Consider the following 21203-nt stretch of genomic DNA (forward strand, 5'->3'; position numbering starts at 1 on the left):
CCTAAAATGAATAATGTGAAGTGGCCGTTTTGACTTGAAAGCAAAAATGAAGGCTGGTCTTGACTTGAAGTACTGTAGATTTGACTGATAATTCTGCATCTGTATTCATATATTTATCCATTATGTTTCAATGAATGCTGATCCAGATGGATTTAATCTCAGTTTCTACATTTATCATTTTAAGAATATCTGCATGAAAACAGATCAGACATTGGCATCACCCTATAGTTCACACATCAATCTTTCCATAATGGGGTGCATGATTAGAAAATGGGCAAAATTGGAACCAGATCGGCCAAAGCAGGATCAGTAATCTGCCAATTGTTTGCTTTTGGCTTATCTATGCTGCAAATTTGTGAGGCAAATAAGAGACACACTTGCACTGTATTTGAATGCTGCTGCTACACCTGTAGCACAATGTTATAGTATCATTAACTATGTATGGCTCATTGTGTTAAACAGCTAGTCGCCTCTTATTAGGCAATTAAACTGGAAACAACTTCTGTGTTTAAGAATTTAAAAGGCCAGTTTGGCCCATTAAACAGCAAATAATGTTCTTTATGTTGCAACTCCAGTTAATGGTTAAAGTGCTGGTATTAGTGAGTTTTATATGTTAATTTAGCCCACACTAATAACCCTGGCTGTAAATTGTTAAAATCTGACTGTAAAGAAATTGAAAACGATCACAAAAAACTGATGATCCCTCGTAAACACAACACTGCAATGGTAAAGAAAGGAAGGAAAAAAATCAGTAAACATGACATCAGTCTCACTTGACCTGAATATTTAAAGCTACACTATGTAAAATTCGGGGATTTGGAAATGTGTAATTGCATGCAACCTGCAAAAGAATACTTCATAAAATCAGTTGAGCTTTGAACGCCTTCCGAGTGGATAAACCTTATGATTGCAAGCACATGAATGAGAATTCAATTACAATTCTGTCAAAACTTGGCACACATGTCCTCGGTGGATGTAAGTGAATCATCTACTACTGTCATCATATCATCATCAGTATAATATAGAATTTGCACTTGAGACCTGAACATCGAGCCGGACCTTCTTGTTGAGACTGTATGTGTGACATTAATACATAAAGACTGTCAGCTCTGACGCTGTCAGTCTGCCTGCCTTGGACTCTGTTACCTCCATGGACTCCAATTCCCAGCATGCTCTACCTATGGACTACAGTGACTCTGCTGAGCATGTGACACTCCGGCGCTCCGGCTCGCCTTGTTTCTAATCAGTGAGATTGTCTACACCTGTGAACCTGTGTATTTAAGCCCTGTTGTTTCCTGTGTTTGGTGCTGAGTATTATCTAGCCTCTAGCTCTGTTACGACGCGTTTTCCTTGTTCTTTCCCTTTGTTATTTCTGTCCTTCGCCTGTACTTCGTTTTCTCCTTTTTTGCCTTGCCCATTGATTGCCTTTCTGTTGCCGTTTTGTTTGTACTTGTCTCTACCCTTTAGCCTAGCCCCTTTACCTGGTTTTTGCTCTCCCGTGTACCGACCTTTCTTCAGTCCGACCACCCTCTGGTATGTCTATGTTGCTGCTGTTGTTGTTGTTTTTGACCCTGCCGGTCCCTTACGATTATCTTGTATCGCCCTATTAAATTAAACCTTGTAATATCCATCAGCGTGTGTCTCTCCTGTTACGGGCAGTCGTGACAAAGACATATGAAGTGGTCCAAAAAACTCCCCACACCTAATTTTTTAAATATTATTTCAGGCAACACATCCTCGGTAACACATCTTTCAAATTTAACAAAAACCTCTTACATACTGCAGCTTTAAGTACACAAAGTTTGGTTCTTACCCTCTGATCGTGCAACGGGGTTCATTCTTCCCCAGGAGGTGGAGCTCTATTAACACACAGGTTAAATGTCCTTTAAAAGAAAAGAGGCATTTCATCAATTTTGTGTGTCTCAAGACTGTCCCTGGCTATTGAGGACCTTTGAAAGACTAAATGCAGGAAAGTGAAACTGATCCTGCACAGCACAATTCCTCACACATTCTTTTACCCAGAATCACTGGGTCATTTAAAAAAACACTTAACAACCATTTCATTTCACTTTAGTAACATATATTGGCCATAAAAAGAAAGTCAGTTCTGTGACTAAGTAGGCAGGTGTTGACGTTTCAACAGGGTTTGACAAATGACCCGAAACTGTAAAACTCATAGCGCCAATTTTTTTTCCATTCCGCTGATTTTAAAAGGTTCAGTTTTGGCATCTGTTCCTAATATCCATCCTGCTCAGCTACGGAACCCAGAAGCGACTGGGCCCTCCGGTTCTCACACGCTTTGCTGCAAACTTTCTCAAGACTGAAACATTCTCACTGACAGAGGAGAAATATTTCACTCTACGTTTTTCTCCACAAAACCTGTCTTATGTTTCAACACCAAAAGTCCAAAAGATTTACAAAGGTCTTTATCTATGATATCTGAGAACTAGATGTCAAAGAAGAACAAACTGAACCCAGTGGTGCCTTGGTCAAGCTGAGTTACTGAACTATACTTCATTCAGTCTGAGCAAACGGCTGAGGTGTCAAAACTCAAAAAAACATGCACTCTCACCCACATGTACATATTTCTTTTTCTCACACATAGTCACATAGCCTCTCTCTCTCTCTCCCTCTCCCTGTGGGAACAGCCCAGGCAGGGGCAGGCTGCCAGCTGGCTGGGTGACATGCTTTGAGGCTGAGGATGTTTTTTAGGTCTGGAGTCTGGACTGTTTCTCTCCCTTTCTCTTAGCGGTCCCCAGGGGAGGGTCCTGGCACTGAATCTGAAACTGCTCCACGCTCATGCTAGACTCTGATCTATCTTAGATTCTACTGCCACCACCTGGACAAAGGCAGCTAAGACACTCCGAGTAAGATTAATTCAAAGAAGTACTGCATTACATGCTGCCACATACAAAATTACACCTTAAAGTAACAGTTCAGCCACAACCCCTCCACTCCTCCCAGATGAAACCAGATGGCTAAAGCATTTAGCGCCTCTAATCATTACCTCTTAGCAGGTTATTACATGCAATGGCTATGAATATGATTCCTGATTACAGTTTTGAGAAGGTTTCAGCCTAAAACATACAGGACATTCCAAAGGAAAAATTTTCCCATGTTTACCACTATTTGACTAATGGCTCCCATCACCACCTCTGTGAACAAAGACCAAGTATGTATCTCTACAATGTAGCCATTTCACTCCAAACCACCCTAAATGACTTTGAAACTTAGGGAAATCCCCCTTTCAGTGATCTCCACTAGTCTTTATCATGTGGTTTCTAAGACTGTATGACAGTGAAAGTATGCAGCATAGCAATGTCATAAATTTTAAAGCCTGAATTTTGTAAATGTTTAGGCATGTATTATTATTTCATCATATCATTTGTACAATATTAATTAGAGAGGTACAAGTTTCTAATACTTGTCAGCTACATTAGACTCTTCTCCTTCGTGAAATGAAAAAAAGCAAACCGACACTAAACATGACTGACAATATTTGCGATGAGGTGGAAATTATGTAAATTAGATTTCTAAGTACAGTGTTTATTTATCAACTGTGTTTACTCAATATTTTATGGGTTCTTTCACAAATCATAATGGGCCTCAGTCACCAACCATTCTTAAGAATAGATTTCTTAAAACCCACTTACACAGTTTTCGCAAAGATTTTGACATTCATCTGTGTTTTCTTATTTTGGAATTGTTCTTGAGTAAGAACAGAGTCTACACACACTCAAGAACATAAAGGTGAGAACAATTCTGTGGCTTAAGAACACGTCATGAATCTGACGTAGACCTTTTCTTAGAAGCTTTCTCAAGAGCCAATTTTAGAAAAACACTTAGGAAGATATTGGTGAATGAGGCCCAATGTTAGGCTAGACGTCGGCCTACTAAAAGAGAAGGTGAAATGTACTGCTTAACATTACGAACAACTGCCTACTTTGACAGAAGAGAGCATTTGAGTGACATGCGTCTGAGGCCATGACTACGGAGTAATTTTTTGTAATAAAACATGTTTAATTACAGCTTTTTTATGACCTCCACATTAACGTCTAAATTATGTAACAGCTTAAATGAGTCTCAGTTGTTCTCATGATTTTGAATAATCTGAGTACTTGCCAACCAGGTAAAGCTTGGATTTAAGACAGTATTGACAAATATATGGGCAGTATGTAGTCTTTAGTAGTGTTGTATATTGTTGTCGTTTAACTAGCTCCTAGAACGAGACCGAATGATACTAAGGTAAACTGACGTTTTGCAATAAAATTAACGTTTGCAATTAAATGATCTTATTTCCCTTTACTCATTCACCAAGAATACACTAGCAAGCAGCAGCTAAAAATCCTTATCATCTGATGGCCCAGAATACACAACACAGTTGCATGAATAACAACTCGTTATAGGTTGTTTTCTGTGGTACATTGGTTTCAGTTTCCTGCAGTTCTTGGTCAGAGCTTAACCGAGGGCAGCAAAAATCTGTATGGGTGATAAAAGTGGGCTGAATAAAGCAGAAGTAAACATAAAGTGACTTGAGCTTGAGCGTCTCACCAATCATCACATGCTGAACCCTTCACATGTTAACCTATCTGTCTAGACGAGGCTGAAGTCGACTTCATGTTCGAATGTGCCCGTTCCACCTTAAATGATGCAGAAGTTACAGTCTGTCGTCTGAGGGGTTAGAATAACCACTGCTGCACTATTTAAGGTGGAACGGGAAAATTCGAACAAGAAGCTGATTTCAACTTCTGTCTAGCAGGCGTTGTCTCGGTTACTAAAACAAACAGGCTATAGAAGCTGGAAATGTGTCTGGCATCAAATATCCAGTTATTTAGGTATAACTGAGATATTAACTCTCTCACTACTTGGCCATTAGGTTTAGTTTATTGACTCAAACATGCAGCTAATTTGCTAACGTTCAGCTAAAAATAGCCAAGCTAGCGACGCGGTAACATTCCGTTGTTTTATTTAGCAGCTGAGATAAGACGCCCGAAAAAGCAACTATCTGCGAAAATAAACTTTTTAAGTGGTTTTATTTCACTGAATTAACAGCTGTATGGTGTAACTTACTTAGTTGTCTAACGCAGAACGGACATTTGAGTGAAGCGTGCTTCCGGGAGAGGAACCAAATAAACAGCGTTGGTTGTGCCCGACGGACGTTTAATGAAGTGAAGCGGAGCCGGTTTATCCTGTATAAGCTCTCTGGTGTGAATTTATTACGACATAAACTTTTTAGTTAAACGTCAAGAAAGTCGCGTTCTCTAAAATTTGTTTTTGGCGTCTCGTATTGTCAAATTTGACAGCGCCACCTTTTGGTAGCACAGTTTAATGATAAACGAGACACTTAATTTGTCTTTCGTGTTGAAATCTCTGCAAAGTTCAATCATATTTTACAAAAACATGGGGAAAAGTGCACAGAGTGTAAAATGGCTCATTGTCGAGAAATAGAATCAGATTCTTCCTTTACAAAAAGAAGGTGACATGAACCGGTGTCGCCACGTCTACAACGCGATTTACTCACTGTCCAGCACCAGTGAACCTACACGTGTATGATTTGATGTTTATAGGTGATGTTGACGATGGTAAATAGTGTTAATCCTGAAAAAACATTTTCTTTGGGGCCTCACAACCGATATGGAAATCTGATAGAAGTAAACAGATTTCAAATATATGACCCATATTAGCATTTTTATAGATTTCTCTTATACGGTCCACTTATGTTGCTCACATATGGACATTTAGGTGACGTATGCAAATCTATTTAAAACTGGCCATTTGCAAATATGTGACATATTTTAGTCATGTATCAACATGTGTATGAACATGTATGTATAACATATTTAACAGGGGGTGTCAAATATTACTCATATATGCTTTTTGACAAGTTTTTTTTATAAGCAGCATGTACATAATGTTAATGATAGTATAGACAGCTCCAGTGTTGGTGTAATTACTAAAAAAAAAAACTACATTAAATTTAGTAAATACGGGATTGTATTGCTAATTACTTCGTGGAAAAAATCATCTCTATCTCTCCACCCACATTTTATTCTGCACACATATTCTGTACCAAATGATCTCCATATTGGCAGATGATTTTGCTTTCTTAAAACAAGCAATATATGACATTTATCTTTATCATGATAAATTATTATCAATATTTAAGACTGAAAAACTATGTTTTATCATGAAGACATCATCATTAGCCCTGTTTTTACTGCATTTAACACTGCAGTATGTGAAAAATAGAATAAAAGTCTTTGTATTCTTCGCTTTTGATAGTGTTTTTTTAAAGTTGTCTTATTCTTGCCTTGTTCTACTAGACCCTTAAAGGTGCCCTGGTAAAAAAAAAAGAGAAAGATTGCTCCTGCAATAACTTTGCACTAAAATGCGCTGTTTTCTCGCAATAATTATGCGTTCCTTTGCAGGAATGCAAAAACCTTGCAAGCGAATGCAAAAATATTACAAGGGAATGTAACATCATACCAGCCCCAGTTTAAATATTTTTTCACTTTCATTTGCAGAGCATGGAGCCCTGAACTTAAACCTTCTGCCTGAAAAGTGCCCTGAGATTATTTTCTTTGATTAATTATTTTGAGATAATTATATCGGGATAATTTCTCAGGATTTTCTGAATGTCTTCTTTTTTTGGCACGCAAGTACATTTTGAAACACCTGCGTGGCACGCATGCATCCACCTATCGCCACAGAGTTGTCCAGAAAGCTGTAGCTGCTCCTGAATAAAAATCCAGGATGTATTTCTGTAACCCTTCCTCCGAATAGTGTGCTGCATTTTAAAACGCTTCAGACTGCGCGCTGATATAATATAACGATGTCTGTTGTCGAGCACTGAAACAGTGTCTTTGTGTTTGAGACTGAATTCAAAATAAAGTGCTATAAAGTGGTCAGTCATGGTTATACAACTTCCAGCACCCCTGAAAATTGGGCCCGGGAAGAGAATACTGAGTGGAATGTTGTCTGGATGGAGTGGGTGCTGTGCTGAAGTTTTCCCTGTGTCTCGAGAAAATTACCGGGAGATAATTATCTTCAGATAATTTTTCGAACAACATTATCTTGAGTAATTGTCTTGAGAAATACATTGAGATAATAATCCTGAGAAAACTATTCAGAGGTAATTATCCCGAGATTTTAGGATATTTCCCAGGCAGGAGGTTTCCCCCATGCCCTTTCAGTGGCTCCGTATGAATGTGTATGTACAGTATGAGAGAGAGAGAGAGAGAGAGAGAGAGAGAGAGAAGGAGCTAGTGTGCGCGTGTGCAAGTGTATCAGTGTACTTCACCCTAAACAGCCCCCCATAATCAGTTGCTGCTCATGCTGGGAAGCTCCGAACATGCCAGCTTTCGCCTGCTTCCCGAGTTAACCCGCCCCCTGTATACACAGCGACTCAGGCCAAGCCCTTTCACCGCGGACAGGCGCTGTTCGCCGGACTCTGATGAGAAATTGAGCCGCGATGGAGTGGGTCGTGTCTCCGGCGGAGGAGCAGAGCCGCGCAAACGACAACACAAATCTCTCTGCGCACTCACAACAACTACACGAGGTACACGGTCAACATGAACTTCAGTTTGCGGCTTTCTTCCGACATGACATTTTAACGCTAACATTTCCTAACTGTAACCTCGCATTGGTACTTAACAATGGTCATTTAACAAACATTGGCCAGCGTTTTGAACTAAACAACTAGCCGACTAGCAGGCTAACGATAAGTTAGCTAACTCCCCAAACGAAGCAAACTAGGTAGCGTTAGCAAGCAGGCTAACTAGTTAGCTAAGTAAAGTTAGCTTGCTTTAACTTTAAGCAGGGAAAGACAATTTTCGTTAAACTTGTAGCTCCTCACCAGTGTCCAATCTCGAATAGCAAAAACATGGATTCTGGTTTTGTTTCGTTTCATCGCAGAGACCTACAAGCTTACGAAGCTGAAGTAATCTGCCTGTTCGAATTTTCCCGTTCCACCTTAAAATGAAGCAGCAGTTTATCGTAACATCTCAAATGCTAGAATGTAACTTCTGCGCCTTTTAAGGTGGAACGGAATTCGAATAAAAAGCCAAGTTCAGCATCCCGAAGCCACTGGTGCAATACTTGAATTTTGTTAAGACTGCTGGGAATGCTTGTCCGCCAACTGCTTATATTCCTTTCCCGTTCCACCTTAAATGGCGCAGTAGTTAGCAAGTATATACAGCCTGCCTTGCAGTAGCTATACTTTCTTGTAACGTTAACTGCTACACCATTTAAGGTGGAATGAGAAATATGAATAGTAATAGTAACTTCAGCTAGCCACAGTTCAGTTGAACGTAAGTCAGCTTTAGGGTGGATTTAACAACAACATGAAAACTGGCGTGAAATACATCCGAGCGATGAACTTCCACTACCTCGCCTCTCTGTCACAGTGAGAATCAGGCTGTTCGACATCTAACATGAAGTCACGGACTATTGTTAAATACGACCTCATCATTTTTGCATTCCCTGTAAGCGTTTTGCTGATCCCGCCTGAGGTGTTGCAGGAGGCGGCTGTGGGTATTATTAGACCCGCCGGTGTTCAGGGACTGCTGGCATTTACTGTTGATTTGAGTGAACCACAGGAACAGGTTTAAAATCATTTCCAGCAGTGTCTCAGCCGTTTGTCATCCTGAAGAGGAAATAGCCTGCAACATCATGATCTATTTTCCACCCAGTATCACAGTTACAGTTTGGGAGTTTGTCATACACAGGCATGTTGATGATGTAGTGCTTTGGGCCTTGCTTGTTTATTAATGGGTGTTAACACATCAATAGAGTACTTTATGGACAGCAGTGGGGTACACAAATGCCCGTTATACCAGAGGCTGTGTTCAAACACATGTACCCAAGACGTTTAAAGGAATACGTCACTCAAAAATCTAATTTATGATACTGCCCACCTTATTCTAAATGGAGTCGACTTGCTAAGACAAGTTTGGTATTCACAGTTGCCTTCAGTTCTACCCTACAAGGCTGATGTAGCTAGCTAGCAGTTATGGAAGTTTATGCCACCCAGTTGTTTTTTTGTAGCAAGTGATCAAGCTTTTTGAGCTTACATATTTAGATGCTTTATGTATTAAATAGGACTGTCATGCCATCATGAGTAAAGGACCTCTTTTGTATAAAACTACCACTTAAAAATGATATTTATATTGTTTGCTGTTCAATTCTACTTGCGTGATTAACAATTCTGTCCGTCTGTCTGTATCTGTCTGTCTCGTCTTACAGGCAAGTGCGGAGAGCATGGCATCTCTCTGTGAGAGCCAGCAGCAGTGTGTGAAGGCCTCTATCGTGTCAAGTTGGCAGCTGGTGGAGGCGCAGGACCAGCTGTGTGGTCTAGAGCTGCATGGCTCTGAGTCAGCTGAACAGGCCCGAGCCCGGGCCCTGGCCTCCTCCGCACACCTGTCTCAGTCTGAGGAGGAGTGGAGGAGGAAGGAAAGCATGCTGGGAGGCTTGGAGTCTCGATGGAGCCCTGTGCCTGGGGCAGAATCTGGTCAGAGTGGATTCGACAAGGTAGGCTGCTTCACACCTCAGTAGTATGGTAGTTACTTATGCACAGTCAGGGCAGTTGTATTAATCATGCTTTTTATATATACAGTTATATGTATTACATAACGCTAGTTTGTGTCAGTGTTTCTTAGTCCTTCTCCTGGTGGCCCACAGCACTCCATAGTTTGTTATTAACCAGCTCAACACATCTGATCCAACACATAAGGGCTCTATAATCACTTGATGAGCTAGATCACTTTAGTAGTAAAGGAAAGTCTGAAACCAGCCGTTGTTGTTGGCTGCCAGGAGTAGAGTTAAGAATCATTGGTCTACATAATTTCTTTGTACATGTGGCATATTTAATGAATTCAGTAATAACTAGCAGGGTACTTATGTTTTGTTTTTTTTTTTTAATAAATACTTTCTAGAGCATCATAAGTGATTCCCAATCAAAGGGGAATGAACCAGATTATGACAAGAGTTTAACATTCGTCCAGCGTCATGAGCAGCACCTGAAACATTTTGGTAAGCAACTTGATTTCATCTCCAGCTTTAAAATGGGATGAGTCATCACAAATGTCTTATTTTAATTGTTTTTAATTTTTTTTATCCCTTTTGTAGGTGTACATTTTCAGACTTTGAGGTACTTCATGCACGTAGTTCTCTTTTCTCTGGTTCTGTTGGCAGGCATGCTGCGGAGATGGGACGACAGTCAGCGTTTTCTAGCGCAGTTGCCCCACCTCATCTGTGAGGAAACGGCCAACTACCTAATCTTATGGTGCTTCCGCCTTCATGCTGAAAAAGTAAGATGATGCATCTGCCCACTCTTATTCTCTCATACCAGCATTAGATACACTGCAGCATTGATGGACATCATCACAAATTGCTGCCAGATTGAGCAGCAAATAGTTACTATAGCAACACATGGCTGCAAGCCTTTTCACCAAGTGACTAGCTATTTATTTATTTATTTATTTAAACATTAATTTATTCACATGTACAGACCAGTTCTTTCAAATTCTCAATATTTCAGTGACCTAATGGTTCAATAATCACAGTTTTCTGATGGGTGGGGAGGTTCTACTGCTTATGAAATCCAGGAATCTGAAGGTGTGAAGTCCACTTGGGCCACAAAATTTAATCTCAGGTGCTTATGAAAGGTCAAAATACACTACACAAGCAGGTAACGTTTTAGTCAAAACACTAAGCTCCCCCTGCCAGCACAGGTGTTGTTGTGACTTGTTATTGCTTTGCTGGTGAGATGCTGAAGTTGTGTTTTCTGACTGATTCTCTCTCCCACAGAAAGAGGCTCTGATGGAGCAGGTGGCTCACCAGGCCGTTGCCATGCAATTTATCCTGGAGATGGCCCGCAATGTGCAGCAGGACCCACGTGGCTGCTTCCGTCAGTTCTTCCAGAAAGCCAAAGTAAGAGCTGGTCACCACTGCTGCAGCTACACTGCGGTATTCACAAAACTGCTGCTGCAGCCACACTATGCGGCACGCAAGTCTTCTGCTGTAACCACTTCAGTATGCAGTGTGTACACAGCATACATAGACCACTCATGTTATGTATTTTTGAGTTATTGTGGTATTGCCATACCTTGCCAGTTTTACAATAGCAATGGTGACTCTACAGTCAGAACACTCCCTAGAATAACATGATAATTTTACCTTCCTGAATTAATACATTTAAAACTGTTTCATCTTTCCCTGGTTGAGAATTTATCTGACAAACTGCTGGTAATTATGCTGCCTAAGGTTTGTCCTCTAAGAATAGCTGCAGTTTATTGTAATGAGGCCAGCTTACCGCTAGATGGACATGTAACAGAGTTAAATCTGCCATTGCATAGGTTAGTGTTTTCTACAACCTACATACTTTTGTTTGTTATTAACAAAGAAATAGTTGCAGAAATTGCTAAGTTAACACCTTTTTCATCTTCCAGGCAGGACAGGAGGGATATTTGGACGTCTTCCACACTGAGCTTGAGGCCTTCAAACAGAGAGTGAGGGAGTATGCGGTGAAGTCTAAACTGGACACCCCAAAAACTCCTGAACAGCACTACACTCCATCCAGCTGCTGCCTGGACCCCAAAGAGGTTCTGGAGTCTCTGCCTCCTGTAAGTTCCTATTTTAACCAATCATCCAGTTTAGCAATGCACCAAAAGGGAAATTCAGGGCCAGTCCTAGAGCAGATTGCAGGGGACTGCACTTATTCACATTTGGTGCCTGGAATATGCTTGCTATGACCACGTTTCCGAGTGGTCAGGAGAACTATCTGGCAGCTGATGTGGTGGACACCAGTATCCATTGTAGCTGTGATTGATTCATGTGACTGGCATTCTTAAATCCAAAAAGTTGATGAGGCTTCTGTGTAATAATTACAGTTACAAATTTCAATATGATGTGGAAAATAAAAACATCCAATGGAATGACTCTAGACCATAATGCTAAAAGCTTCCTAAGTCTTTTTCCAGACATGGAAATTTTTTTTTTTTTTTTTTACTTCTACTGTGCTGATATTGTCATGCATGCCCAGTTAAGTTACTGCAGTTTAATACTTTTTGGCCTCGATTAAAACTAGGCACTGTAAAACAATCCAATCAAACTGGCTAATTTTATTTACTTTTGGACTTTTGACCACATAGGAACTGAAGGCGTGTATCCAGTCGCAAGACATGCACATTCTCCAGAACGTTCTTAGCACCATGAATCCACAGGTACTGACAGTTTTACACTTTGCAGTTAGTGCATCTTCAGTTCTAACCTCATCAGTACTGTAGGGTTGAACTGTCCCTTTCAGTAATAAGTAGATTTCTCTATGAAAACTGGTCAGATATTCAGTCTGTGTTCTATTTAGGCCTGTAACAGTCATTAAATAGCTATCTATTAATGGGCATCAAATAGTTATGAGTAACTATTTAACTTTTTTTGTGATTTATGCCACTCTTACAGTATAAACCTAATCATAATGTAATAGCAGACAGACCTAATAATAGTCTTTTTTTTCTTCAGGTTATCAGAATATATCATGTACTATGTTCCTGCATAGGCTTTCATTTCTTATTAGCCACATTAGCCTCATAGTTCCAGGGCACAGCCTAAGAATCAAATGTTACACTTAATTTACATTCTGTTTTTTTTTCCAAAATAAATATATTTTTGTAGTTCTAACTACTGTGGAAAATCTTTTGGGTCCACCTTTTGAGTTGACTGTCCAAAAACACAAAACGTCTCGAAAATGGCAACTATGCAGAAATCAAAAACATTTAATGTTAATGTAAATTGGCTTTATTCAAAGTTATTTTTTAGTAATTTTATTGGTCTGTTCATCATAAAATGTTCACATAATGTAAAACGCAAAAAGAACTGAGTAATTGAACTGAATGAGTAGACAGGTAGGTTGGTGAGGTGACTGATAAGCAAACTGGAAATGTGATCATTCCACATAGTACAGATAAATGCATAATGCAGCTCACTGCCTTCAACAGGGTGGAGGGAGTTTGCAGACAAACACGTCTTTTCCTGAAAATTACACACTGTCTATTCTGCCCTGAAGCAAACTCTTCCCTGCACTGATTTGATATTGAGCTGGGATCTTTAAAAGCCTTTGAGGACAGGAGACCTGGACAGGAAGGGTTATGTAACAACCCTAATCTGCTTAAAAAGGGCATAAATCTGTGTACAATCTGATCTCTACTTCAGCCTTCTCTCTGCCTCTGTTTGTGTAGACATCACTAAAGAGCATTTCAGCATTATTTTAAAACTCAAAAGTACATCTACATTTTTTGTATGTTTAGGCTTACCAGTTTATATCTCTCTTTCTCGGTGTCTGTATTGCTTTCTCTTTTGCTCTTCCACTAGATGGCAGAGTATCATATCAAACGGTGCTTAGAGGCGGGGCTATGGACGCATCCTGGACGAGGCCCAAAAGAGGAGGGCTCAGAAACAGAAGAATTCAGAATGATGGAGCTTTCCTAGCATGTCCAGCTCATATACTAAACCTTTATGTCCTTGACTGTGTTCAGGCTTTGGACTACATTAAGGTGACACTGCTGAGTTTGATGTAGTCTCCAGCAGAAGCTACATTCTAACAGGTAATTAAATCTGGACCTTGAATCCAGTTTCTGGTCCTGAATTTTGTAACCATATGTAACTGCTGAGCCTGCTAGTGTCATAACTACTACAAACAAAATCACTGGAAAGCGGATTCAAGGTCCAGATTTGAAGACCTGTGCAGTGTGTATTCTCCTGCTAAACGTTGGTCGAAGATCAGCAGTCTCCTTGTGATGGATCAGATGTGAGAATATGGCCTCGTTTTCCTTGTTTGGAAGTTTACATCCAAGGAGAACAGCAGGGAAGAAGATGGAGGATATTTTAAAAAGGGCTGAGCTCAGAGACTTTGGGGGATTTTTATTTTTTTTTTTTTTTTTTTTTTTTTTTTTTGTCTTTGAGTCACACGTGAATGTGTACTGCACTTTATATTTGTCTATGATAAAAAAGGATATATAGAAAAAGAACAAAGACAGGAAGAGGTATTTTTTGGTGCACATTTTGTTACATTTCTGTTGACACAAGCACTGATGGGAAATTTTACTTTTTTTTTTTTCTGATCATGCTTTGTGTCACTCTATCAGTAAGCATGGGGATGTTGAAAGCAAGTTTCAGCACCAAGCAAGGCAGATTAAAGGGCGACACTGGCTCAGACACTGTCTGGGGGGGGGGGGGTCTCTGCTTCCCTTGCGAGCTTAAACTTTTCAGCTTGACTTTTTCAAACCACAGTTCAAGAACAAAGCACTGTGTCTGAACTGATTCTCCTTTTGATGTATAACATAGTACATGGGTGTATAAATGTTATTAATCAGCTCCCTATGTGTTTCATCAAGGGAATATGTGGGCTTGATTCAGAGAGTCAAATTGAATTGATATCTGACAGTAGTGATGCACCGACACCGGAGCCAATACTGTCACTTTTATACGGTATTGTTATCAGTATTGGCAATAGAGTACTGATACCATTAGGCTGTTTTTGATGAGCACACACACTACTGTCTACTAGTATTAAATAAGTACAGATAACACAATGTGCAAACTGTGCAATACACACAAATGGTATTTTATTTAGCTGAACAGCTGAGTAAGGGTTCTATCAGGAATCCTTTATCTCCTGCTGTGTAGTCACTTGCGGTCTGAGTTAAGGTTAGTCTGGGTTTTTATTAAGGGAGTGAACAATAGAGAGATAAGGAATGAACTTCCAGTATTCCGTGCTAACAGTAGCCTTTATCTTAGGACCGAGGTGTCCAGAGTCTGATCCTAACAAATGCATGTGCCTTATATGTCAAGAGACTGTAATAAAGTTAATAGATTTGTAACAAAGCATGGATGTTACAATAAATGTAGGAGAGGGCAGAGAAACTAAAGCACCTAAAATAAAGTGATTTCTGAATGCAGTTACTGCATTCGATATGTAGAAAACATTGTCTAGCAAAGCCAAACCGAACTAGTCTTTGAACAAGTAAACACCTGAATAGGACTATAATTAATACACTAGAAATGTATTATTGTTACCCTTAATTATTTGTTAGTAGCACTTACCAATTCTGATTGTTCTGTGTAATTCAACAATAAAAGAAGCCTCTTTTATTGTTGGATTACACAAAGTACATCTTTCATAATGTGATGGGAAGCATGGTAGGTCACACAAAGCTCTGATTCTGTGTGCTGATATGTTGAAAACTTAAAAATATTTTGAATCATTTGCGAATAATATTTCAGGTATTTTGAAATGGTACGATCTGACATTTAGCATTGTTTTGCTGTGCCTCTTACAAAAATTCTTAAGCAAAAAAAATATGGTTCAGTTGAAAAAGAATAAATGTATATTATACAGCAGGTACGTACCATTTGTATAAGCTCAGTATGTTCTGTTTGTGACGCAGAACACTGCTTTTAGTTGAAGAGTATAAATGTCAGGATCTTAGGGCACTTACCAAGTAGTTAGGTAAGATGGAGCGAGAACCGCTTACTTTATACTTAAAGGATCGGGTATTGTTGTCGGTATTGGTGCATCACTATCTGAAAAGCTCTTGACGTTGGACACAGCATTAGGTCCTATTTAGATGCATTACAGCGTGTCTAAAACTACTGTAAATGTCAAGCAAGGATCTGTTTCGGATGTCACCACGTCATCAAGGGTGTTCTTTTGCAGTGATCCCACATTTAATTCTAGCATCTGTGTAGGCCTCAGTCCAGGCCTAGAAACCGCTGAGTCACTGCAGAGCATGAACCGGGGTTGATTACAGTTTCTGATCTCACTTGTGCAGAAACAACATGCTCATTATCTACTCTATGCTAAAGGTGCAGGAAGAAAACTCCCTACACACTTAAAAATGATGGTTCTTCAATGGTTCTTTAGTAAAGAAAATGGTTCTGTAAAGAACCATGAACACTCTTAAGAATTCTTTGCATATTTAAAAGGTTCTTTGCATCACGAAAGGGTGCTGAAGAATACTTTTTGAAAAAGGTTCTTCTGTTATGATGTCAAGCACATTCTCCGTCAGTCTGAAGATCTTTTTTTTTATGCAGAGGACCCTTTAATCATGCAGAGGGTTTTTAGAATGTTCATAGTTCTTTATAGAACCTTTTGCTTTGCTAAAACCGTTGAAGAACCATCCTTTTTAAGAGTGAAGTTGGTGTATACTTCACAGCGTGCTTCATTCAGCATTAGAACCATGATTTTAGACCTATGCAAATCAGAGCCATGGGCCAGTGCACATCATTATAAACACCAGCCGTTTTTAGGGAGCATTTAGCATGGACCGTTAATTCCAGCAAAGTGGACCGCCTTCACCATTTCACAGTATGCTGTCTGCAACAGATCCAGGACCTTACACCTGAAGAACGGCATGAACGCTTCATCACGGTTCAAAACATGCTGAGAACGTGCTTTCATGCTAACACGGGAAACAGGAAGTCATACAGGAAATTACAGTCAAGCAGGACTGAAAATAACAGTTTCCTCCTGCTTTTTTCTGACCTCTTGTCACCTTAGATTGTCTGGCAAGCAACCCTAAGACTGCTAGTTAGTTGTCATTATTCTTGCCAAACAATAAAGATTTCATTTGTATTTAAAAGTTGTGGACTTGAGCTTTTAATCCAGAGGATTTTAACCACAAAATGCATTCTTATTTAGCAGTTACAGCTACTGTTGTTGTTGTAGCACACTTAAAGAATGAAGTAATGGTGATTAGTTGCATCTCAAAGGGCTCCTTACTCCCTGTTTTAGAGGTCTTTGAGTTTAGACCTGAACTCTTGATGTAACTGATTGGCCACCTTCTGTCATACCTACCAGTAGTTACAAAATGAAGGTGCTGACACTGGATTTAAGGTCCAGATAAGAGACTTCTGCCCTGTATGGTGCACTCCACAGGTCGCTGTTTTTCTGGAGGCCCACTGTCCTGCATTTTTGGGTTTTCCTTGCTCACAACACACATGATCCAAGTATTTAGTTTATTATCAGCCCCCAATTCAATTGAAGTTGCTGTGTTAAGGCAGGAAAAGTGCTAAAATGTGCAGGACAATGGGCCTTCAGGACCAGGGTTGAGAAACTCTGCAATACGTCATGAAATGATTCAGAAACTCCTCTATGTCCTCTGTGGAGCCATTTGGGATTCAGCCACTGCTTCAAATTGAAGACCAGTGTAATTTCTGTAGGGACTGCTGTGTGTACTGCATAAGATAAAAATACCTTTTAAAACATTTTTACTTAATTCGGTCAATAAGATGTAAGCAAAGTTATTCTGAGTGGTTTGGTGCATAGTGGTGCATTGTGAGGAAATCTAGCTCAGAAAGGTGGTGGTATCAGAAACCAAAGGCCTATTATAGAAACTTTGGCCCTAGGACAAGACAAGGTCAAGCTAAAAAAAAAAAAAAAAGTACTACAGAGGCAAATCCTATCTTTTTGTGTTATTTTACAGCGTTGTCTCTCGTGTTGGGAAATTCTAAGCAACTCAGTGGAGGTCAAGATCAGTTGTGATGTCTTTTACCAAATGATTGACGATACAGCTGAGACCTCAAATAACATGCAAGTTCTAAGCGTTAGTTGTATAGAGAGTTACTGTGTGTAAAAAAATGGGAAAACAAAACTAAAGTGCAATGAACTAGGAGTTATTTAGTAACCTTGATTTTGACTGTGTCCCCTGCACCTGTTTCATTCCACTTTCATTTAAAGGGCCCATATCATGAGCAACTGAATTGTCCTCACATTTTAAAAATAGTTTGATGTAGTATGTAAACATTGTTAAAGTTCCTAAATGCACTGATCAGCAGTCCATACATGAAAACTAAGCTGCAACAAAGCCTGTGCTGAGTTCACTGTTTTTGTGATGTCATGAAAACCAACACATTTATATCAACATATTCAGCCTACAGCAGTTTAGCCCACCCACTTACACTGAAGTTATAAGGAGTCTTCCGGTCCAGATTGCCTTTTGAACAAGACATAATACAGGGCAACCAATCATACTGGAAGCTCATTTACATATATCAGAATTAAACACACAACAGAAACAGCCTGTTTAATCCTAGATAAAGAATGGCTGGAAAATGGACATGTAAAAATTAATTATGATGAATTTTGTACAAAAAAAACAAATATCATTACTCAGTATAATCTCCAGGGCAGGATTTTTTTTAACTGCAGAGGTTTACAATTGAAACCACTGTTTTGTAGTGGTAAAACACTAAAATCAATCATAAAGGCTAACAGTAGAAATCAAAGGTAAAAACATATGTTAGGGCAATATTTAGGAAAGGTTGGCAGATTATAGTGCTTTTGTAATACTGTTTTCTAACCAGAAGTTAAGATGACAAACTTAGGAAATATTATTCTGTAATGGCTACTGTAATAACTTCAATACTAATGTAAGTTGTCATGGTGAATAAAGAAATAAGATTTCAGAGTTAGGATGTTTCTGTAGCATGGCTTTAAACATCTGTGCCTGTATTGACAAAGCTTTTTAGAGCAGGAGTGTTGATTTAGGATCAGATTCCTTTCTTATTTACCTTGACTTTTCTCACTGCAATCCTACAAACAAAATTCCAAAAAAGTTGAGACAGTATGTGAAATGCAAATAAAAACAAAAGCAGTGATTAGGAAATCCACTTAGACCTACAGTTAAATGAAAGCAGTACAAAGACAAGATATTTGTTTTTTTTTCTTATCATCTTTATTGTTTTTTTCTAAAGATACACTAATTCTGAAACTGATGTCCAAAGGCACTTTAAGACTAGGAACATTGTTAAATGTTCAGAAAACCCCTTAAAGGGGTGGTGTAATCATGCTTAGGTATAAAAGGAGCATCCAGGTAAGGCCGAGTCCTTTATAAGCAAGGATGTTTGAGTCTCACTACTTTGCCAAAAATGCATCAGCAACTAGTTCACCTGTTTCAGAGCATTCCTCGATAAGCTCTTGAAAGGATTTTAAGTATTCCCTATGATGCATTCAAAAGATTATATTATATCTTTTATATTATATATAATATCTATGTACAAAGGGCAAAAACCACAACTAAATGCCTGTGACCTTAAATACCTCAGACAGCACTGCATTAAAACCCAGCATTCTTTGGTAAGGGATATCACCATATAGGCTTGGGAATACTTTGACAAACTCTTATCCATAAAAACTGTTCGTCACTCCATCTAGAAATGCAAATGAGAGCATCTTCTGCACAACGGAATCAATATGTCAACCCCTCTCCAGAAATGCTGCTGACTTCTCTGGGCTTGAGCTCATCTGAAATGCACTAATGCTCAGTGGAAACATTTATTATGGTCTGATGTGTCAACCGTTCAGATTTTTGTTTATGGAAATAATGGACATTGTGTTCTCTGGGACAAAGAAGTAAAGACCCTCCAGATTGTCACCAGCTTAAAGTTCGAAAGCCAGGCTCTGTGTCTCTGTGAAAGCATCAACACCATAAGAAATACATTATTTTGCCAAAGGTATTCGCTCATCTGCCTTCACCCACACATGAAACTTAGTGAGATCCCATTCTTAATCCATAGGGTTTAATATGATGTTGGTCCACCCTTTGCAGCCATAACAGCTTCAACTGTTCTGGTAAGGGTTTCCACAAGGTTATGTGCCTCAGCATCCGTTGACCCTGCTCTGTCATTTTATGTGTCCTACCACTTTGTGGCTGAGTTGCTGTCGTTCCCAATCGCTTACACTTCATTATAATACAATGTTTAGTAGTGAGCAAATTTCACTGCTGGACTTGTTGCACTGGTGGCATCCTGTCACGGTACCACAATGGAATTCACTGAGCTCCTGAGAGCGACCCATTCTTTCATAAATATTTGTAGAAGCAGTCTGCATGCCTAGGCGCACCTGTGGCCATGGGAGTAATTGGAACACCTGAATTCAATGATTTGGATGAGTGAGTGAATACTTTTGGAAATATAGTGTATATGCACATTTACAAGCAACACTTGCTGCATTTTAGATGCCATCTTTTTCAGGGATATCCATGCTTATTTGAACGTGACAATGGGAAGAAACTTTCTGCATGTTACAATATCAAGACTGTGTAATCAGAGAAAATATGTTGTACATTATGAAGTGCAAAATATGACCACAAAGGCCTCATACGGTCATGCAGCTGAAGACTTGTATAACTGAAAAATGGCAAAAAATCCACTTTCAAATCAAGATCAGTTGATGTATTCAGCCACCAAATGTTCATTAAGCACTGTTAAAGCGAAAGGTGATGTAACACAGTGGTTAATATGCTCCTGTTTACATTTTTTTGGAGCTCATTAGGTATCATATTTGGAATAAGAGGCATAGTTCCAAAAAAACAACAAAGCTCATAAGGTTTAACAACAAATATTATGATTTTGAGCTATCATAAATTGTATACAGGTCAAACAGCACTTGTGAATCACTGCTTTTTGTTTTTACAAGCATTTACAGGTAGGTAGGTAGGTAGGTACTTTATTGATCCCGAACGAAATTTAGTAGCCAGCAAGCTCTGTGAGGGTCATGTTTTTTGACATCTCCAGCGCATTTAACACTGTCTGGCCTGCTCTTCTGGGTGATAAGCTCACAGTGATGCAAGTAGATTCCCCCCTCGTGTCCTGGATTATTGACTACCTGACTGGCAGACCACAGTATGTATGCCTGCAGCATAGAACAAATTTCTCTTTATCTTTGTTTTAAGTTATTAAAGTGTTTATTCTTTTACATAAATGGTTGCAACTGTAACAACTGCAATTTCCCTCTGGGATCAATAAAGGATTCTGATTCTGATTCTAATCTGAAACACTTTGTCAGTATGGGCCCAAAAGAGTTCAATGCCTCTCAAAGCTACTTCTCAGAAAGCTGTTACATGATTGGTTATAAACACATTGCCTGATGCCTGAGACATTGTTTTATACTGTAGGTCCCTAAAGCACACCAGGCTCCAGTCCTCATGGGCCACAACACTGCAGACGTCAGCACACTGCTTCATTAAACACACCAGATCCAGCTCATCAGCTAATTAGCAAGGCCTTTACAAACTGGAATCAGAGCATTAGAAGAGGGATAACACTAATCTCCATAGCACTTTGGCCCAGAAGGTCCTTAGGTTGACATGCCTGGCCTAAAGCATGTTATTGCAATACGTGCCAATGTTTCAGATTTACCTCTACTTGCC

The 21203-nt window shown here is 39.4% G+C and overlaps 2 protein-coding genes across 4 annotated transcripts in view; one reads left to right on the forward strand and one right to left on the reverse strand.

The window, feature by feature from the left end:
• Positions 1–5164, reverse strand: part of exd3 (exonuclease 3'-5' domain containing 3) — a 66651-nt gene extending 61487 nt beyond the window's left edge. For all 3 annotated transcript variants that reach the window (XM_017708200.2, XM_017708199.2, XM_037547569.1), the window contains exons 1-2: positions 5071–5164; positions 1814–1883 (exon numbers count right to left, since the gene is read on the reverse strand). In XM_017708200.2, coding sequence (XP_017563689.1) covers positions 1814–1838 — 25 coding nt within the window. In that variant the 5' untranslated portion in view covers positions 1839–1883; positions 5071–5164. The remainder of the gene's footprint in view (positions 1–1813; positions 1884–5070) is intronic.
• A 2141-nt stretch (positions 5165–7305) lies between these two features.
• cdc37l1 (cell division cycle 37-like 1) lies at positions 7306–13624 on the forward strand. Its single transcript, XM_017708144.2, has 8 exons — positions 7306–7558; positions 9244–9528; positions 9933–10029; positions 10192–10307; positions 10807–10929; positions 11448–11621; positions 12150–12221; positions 13366–13624. The coding sequence occupies exons 1-8, from the start codon at positions 7472–7474 to the stop codon at positions 13480–13482; spliced, it is 1071 nt and encodes a 356-aa protein (XP_017563633.1). The 5' UTR covers positions 7306–7471; the 3' UTR covers positions 13483–13624.
• Positions 13625–21203: the final 7579 nt, after the last annotated feature.

This window comes from Pygocentrus nattereri, chromosome 18 (assembly GCF_015220715.1).
Source record: "Pygocentrus nattereri isolate fPygNat1 chromosome 18, fPygNat1.pri, whole genome shotgun sequence".
NCBI lineage: Eukaryota > Metazoa > Chordata > Actinopteri > Characiformes > Serrasalmidae > Pygocentrus > Pygocentrus nattereri.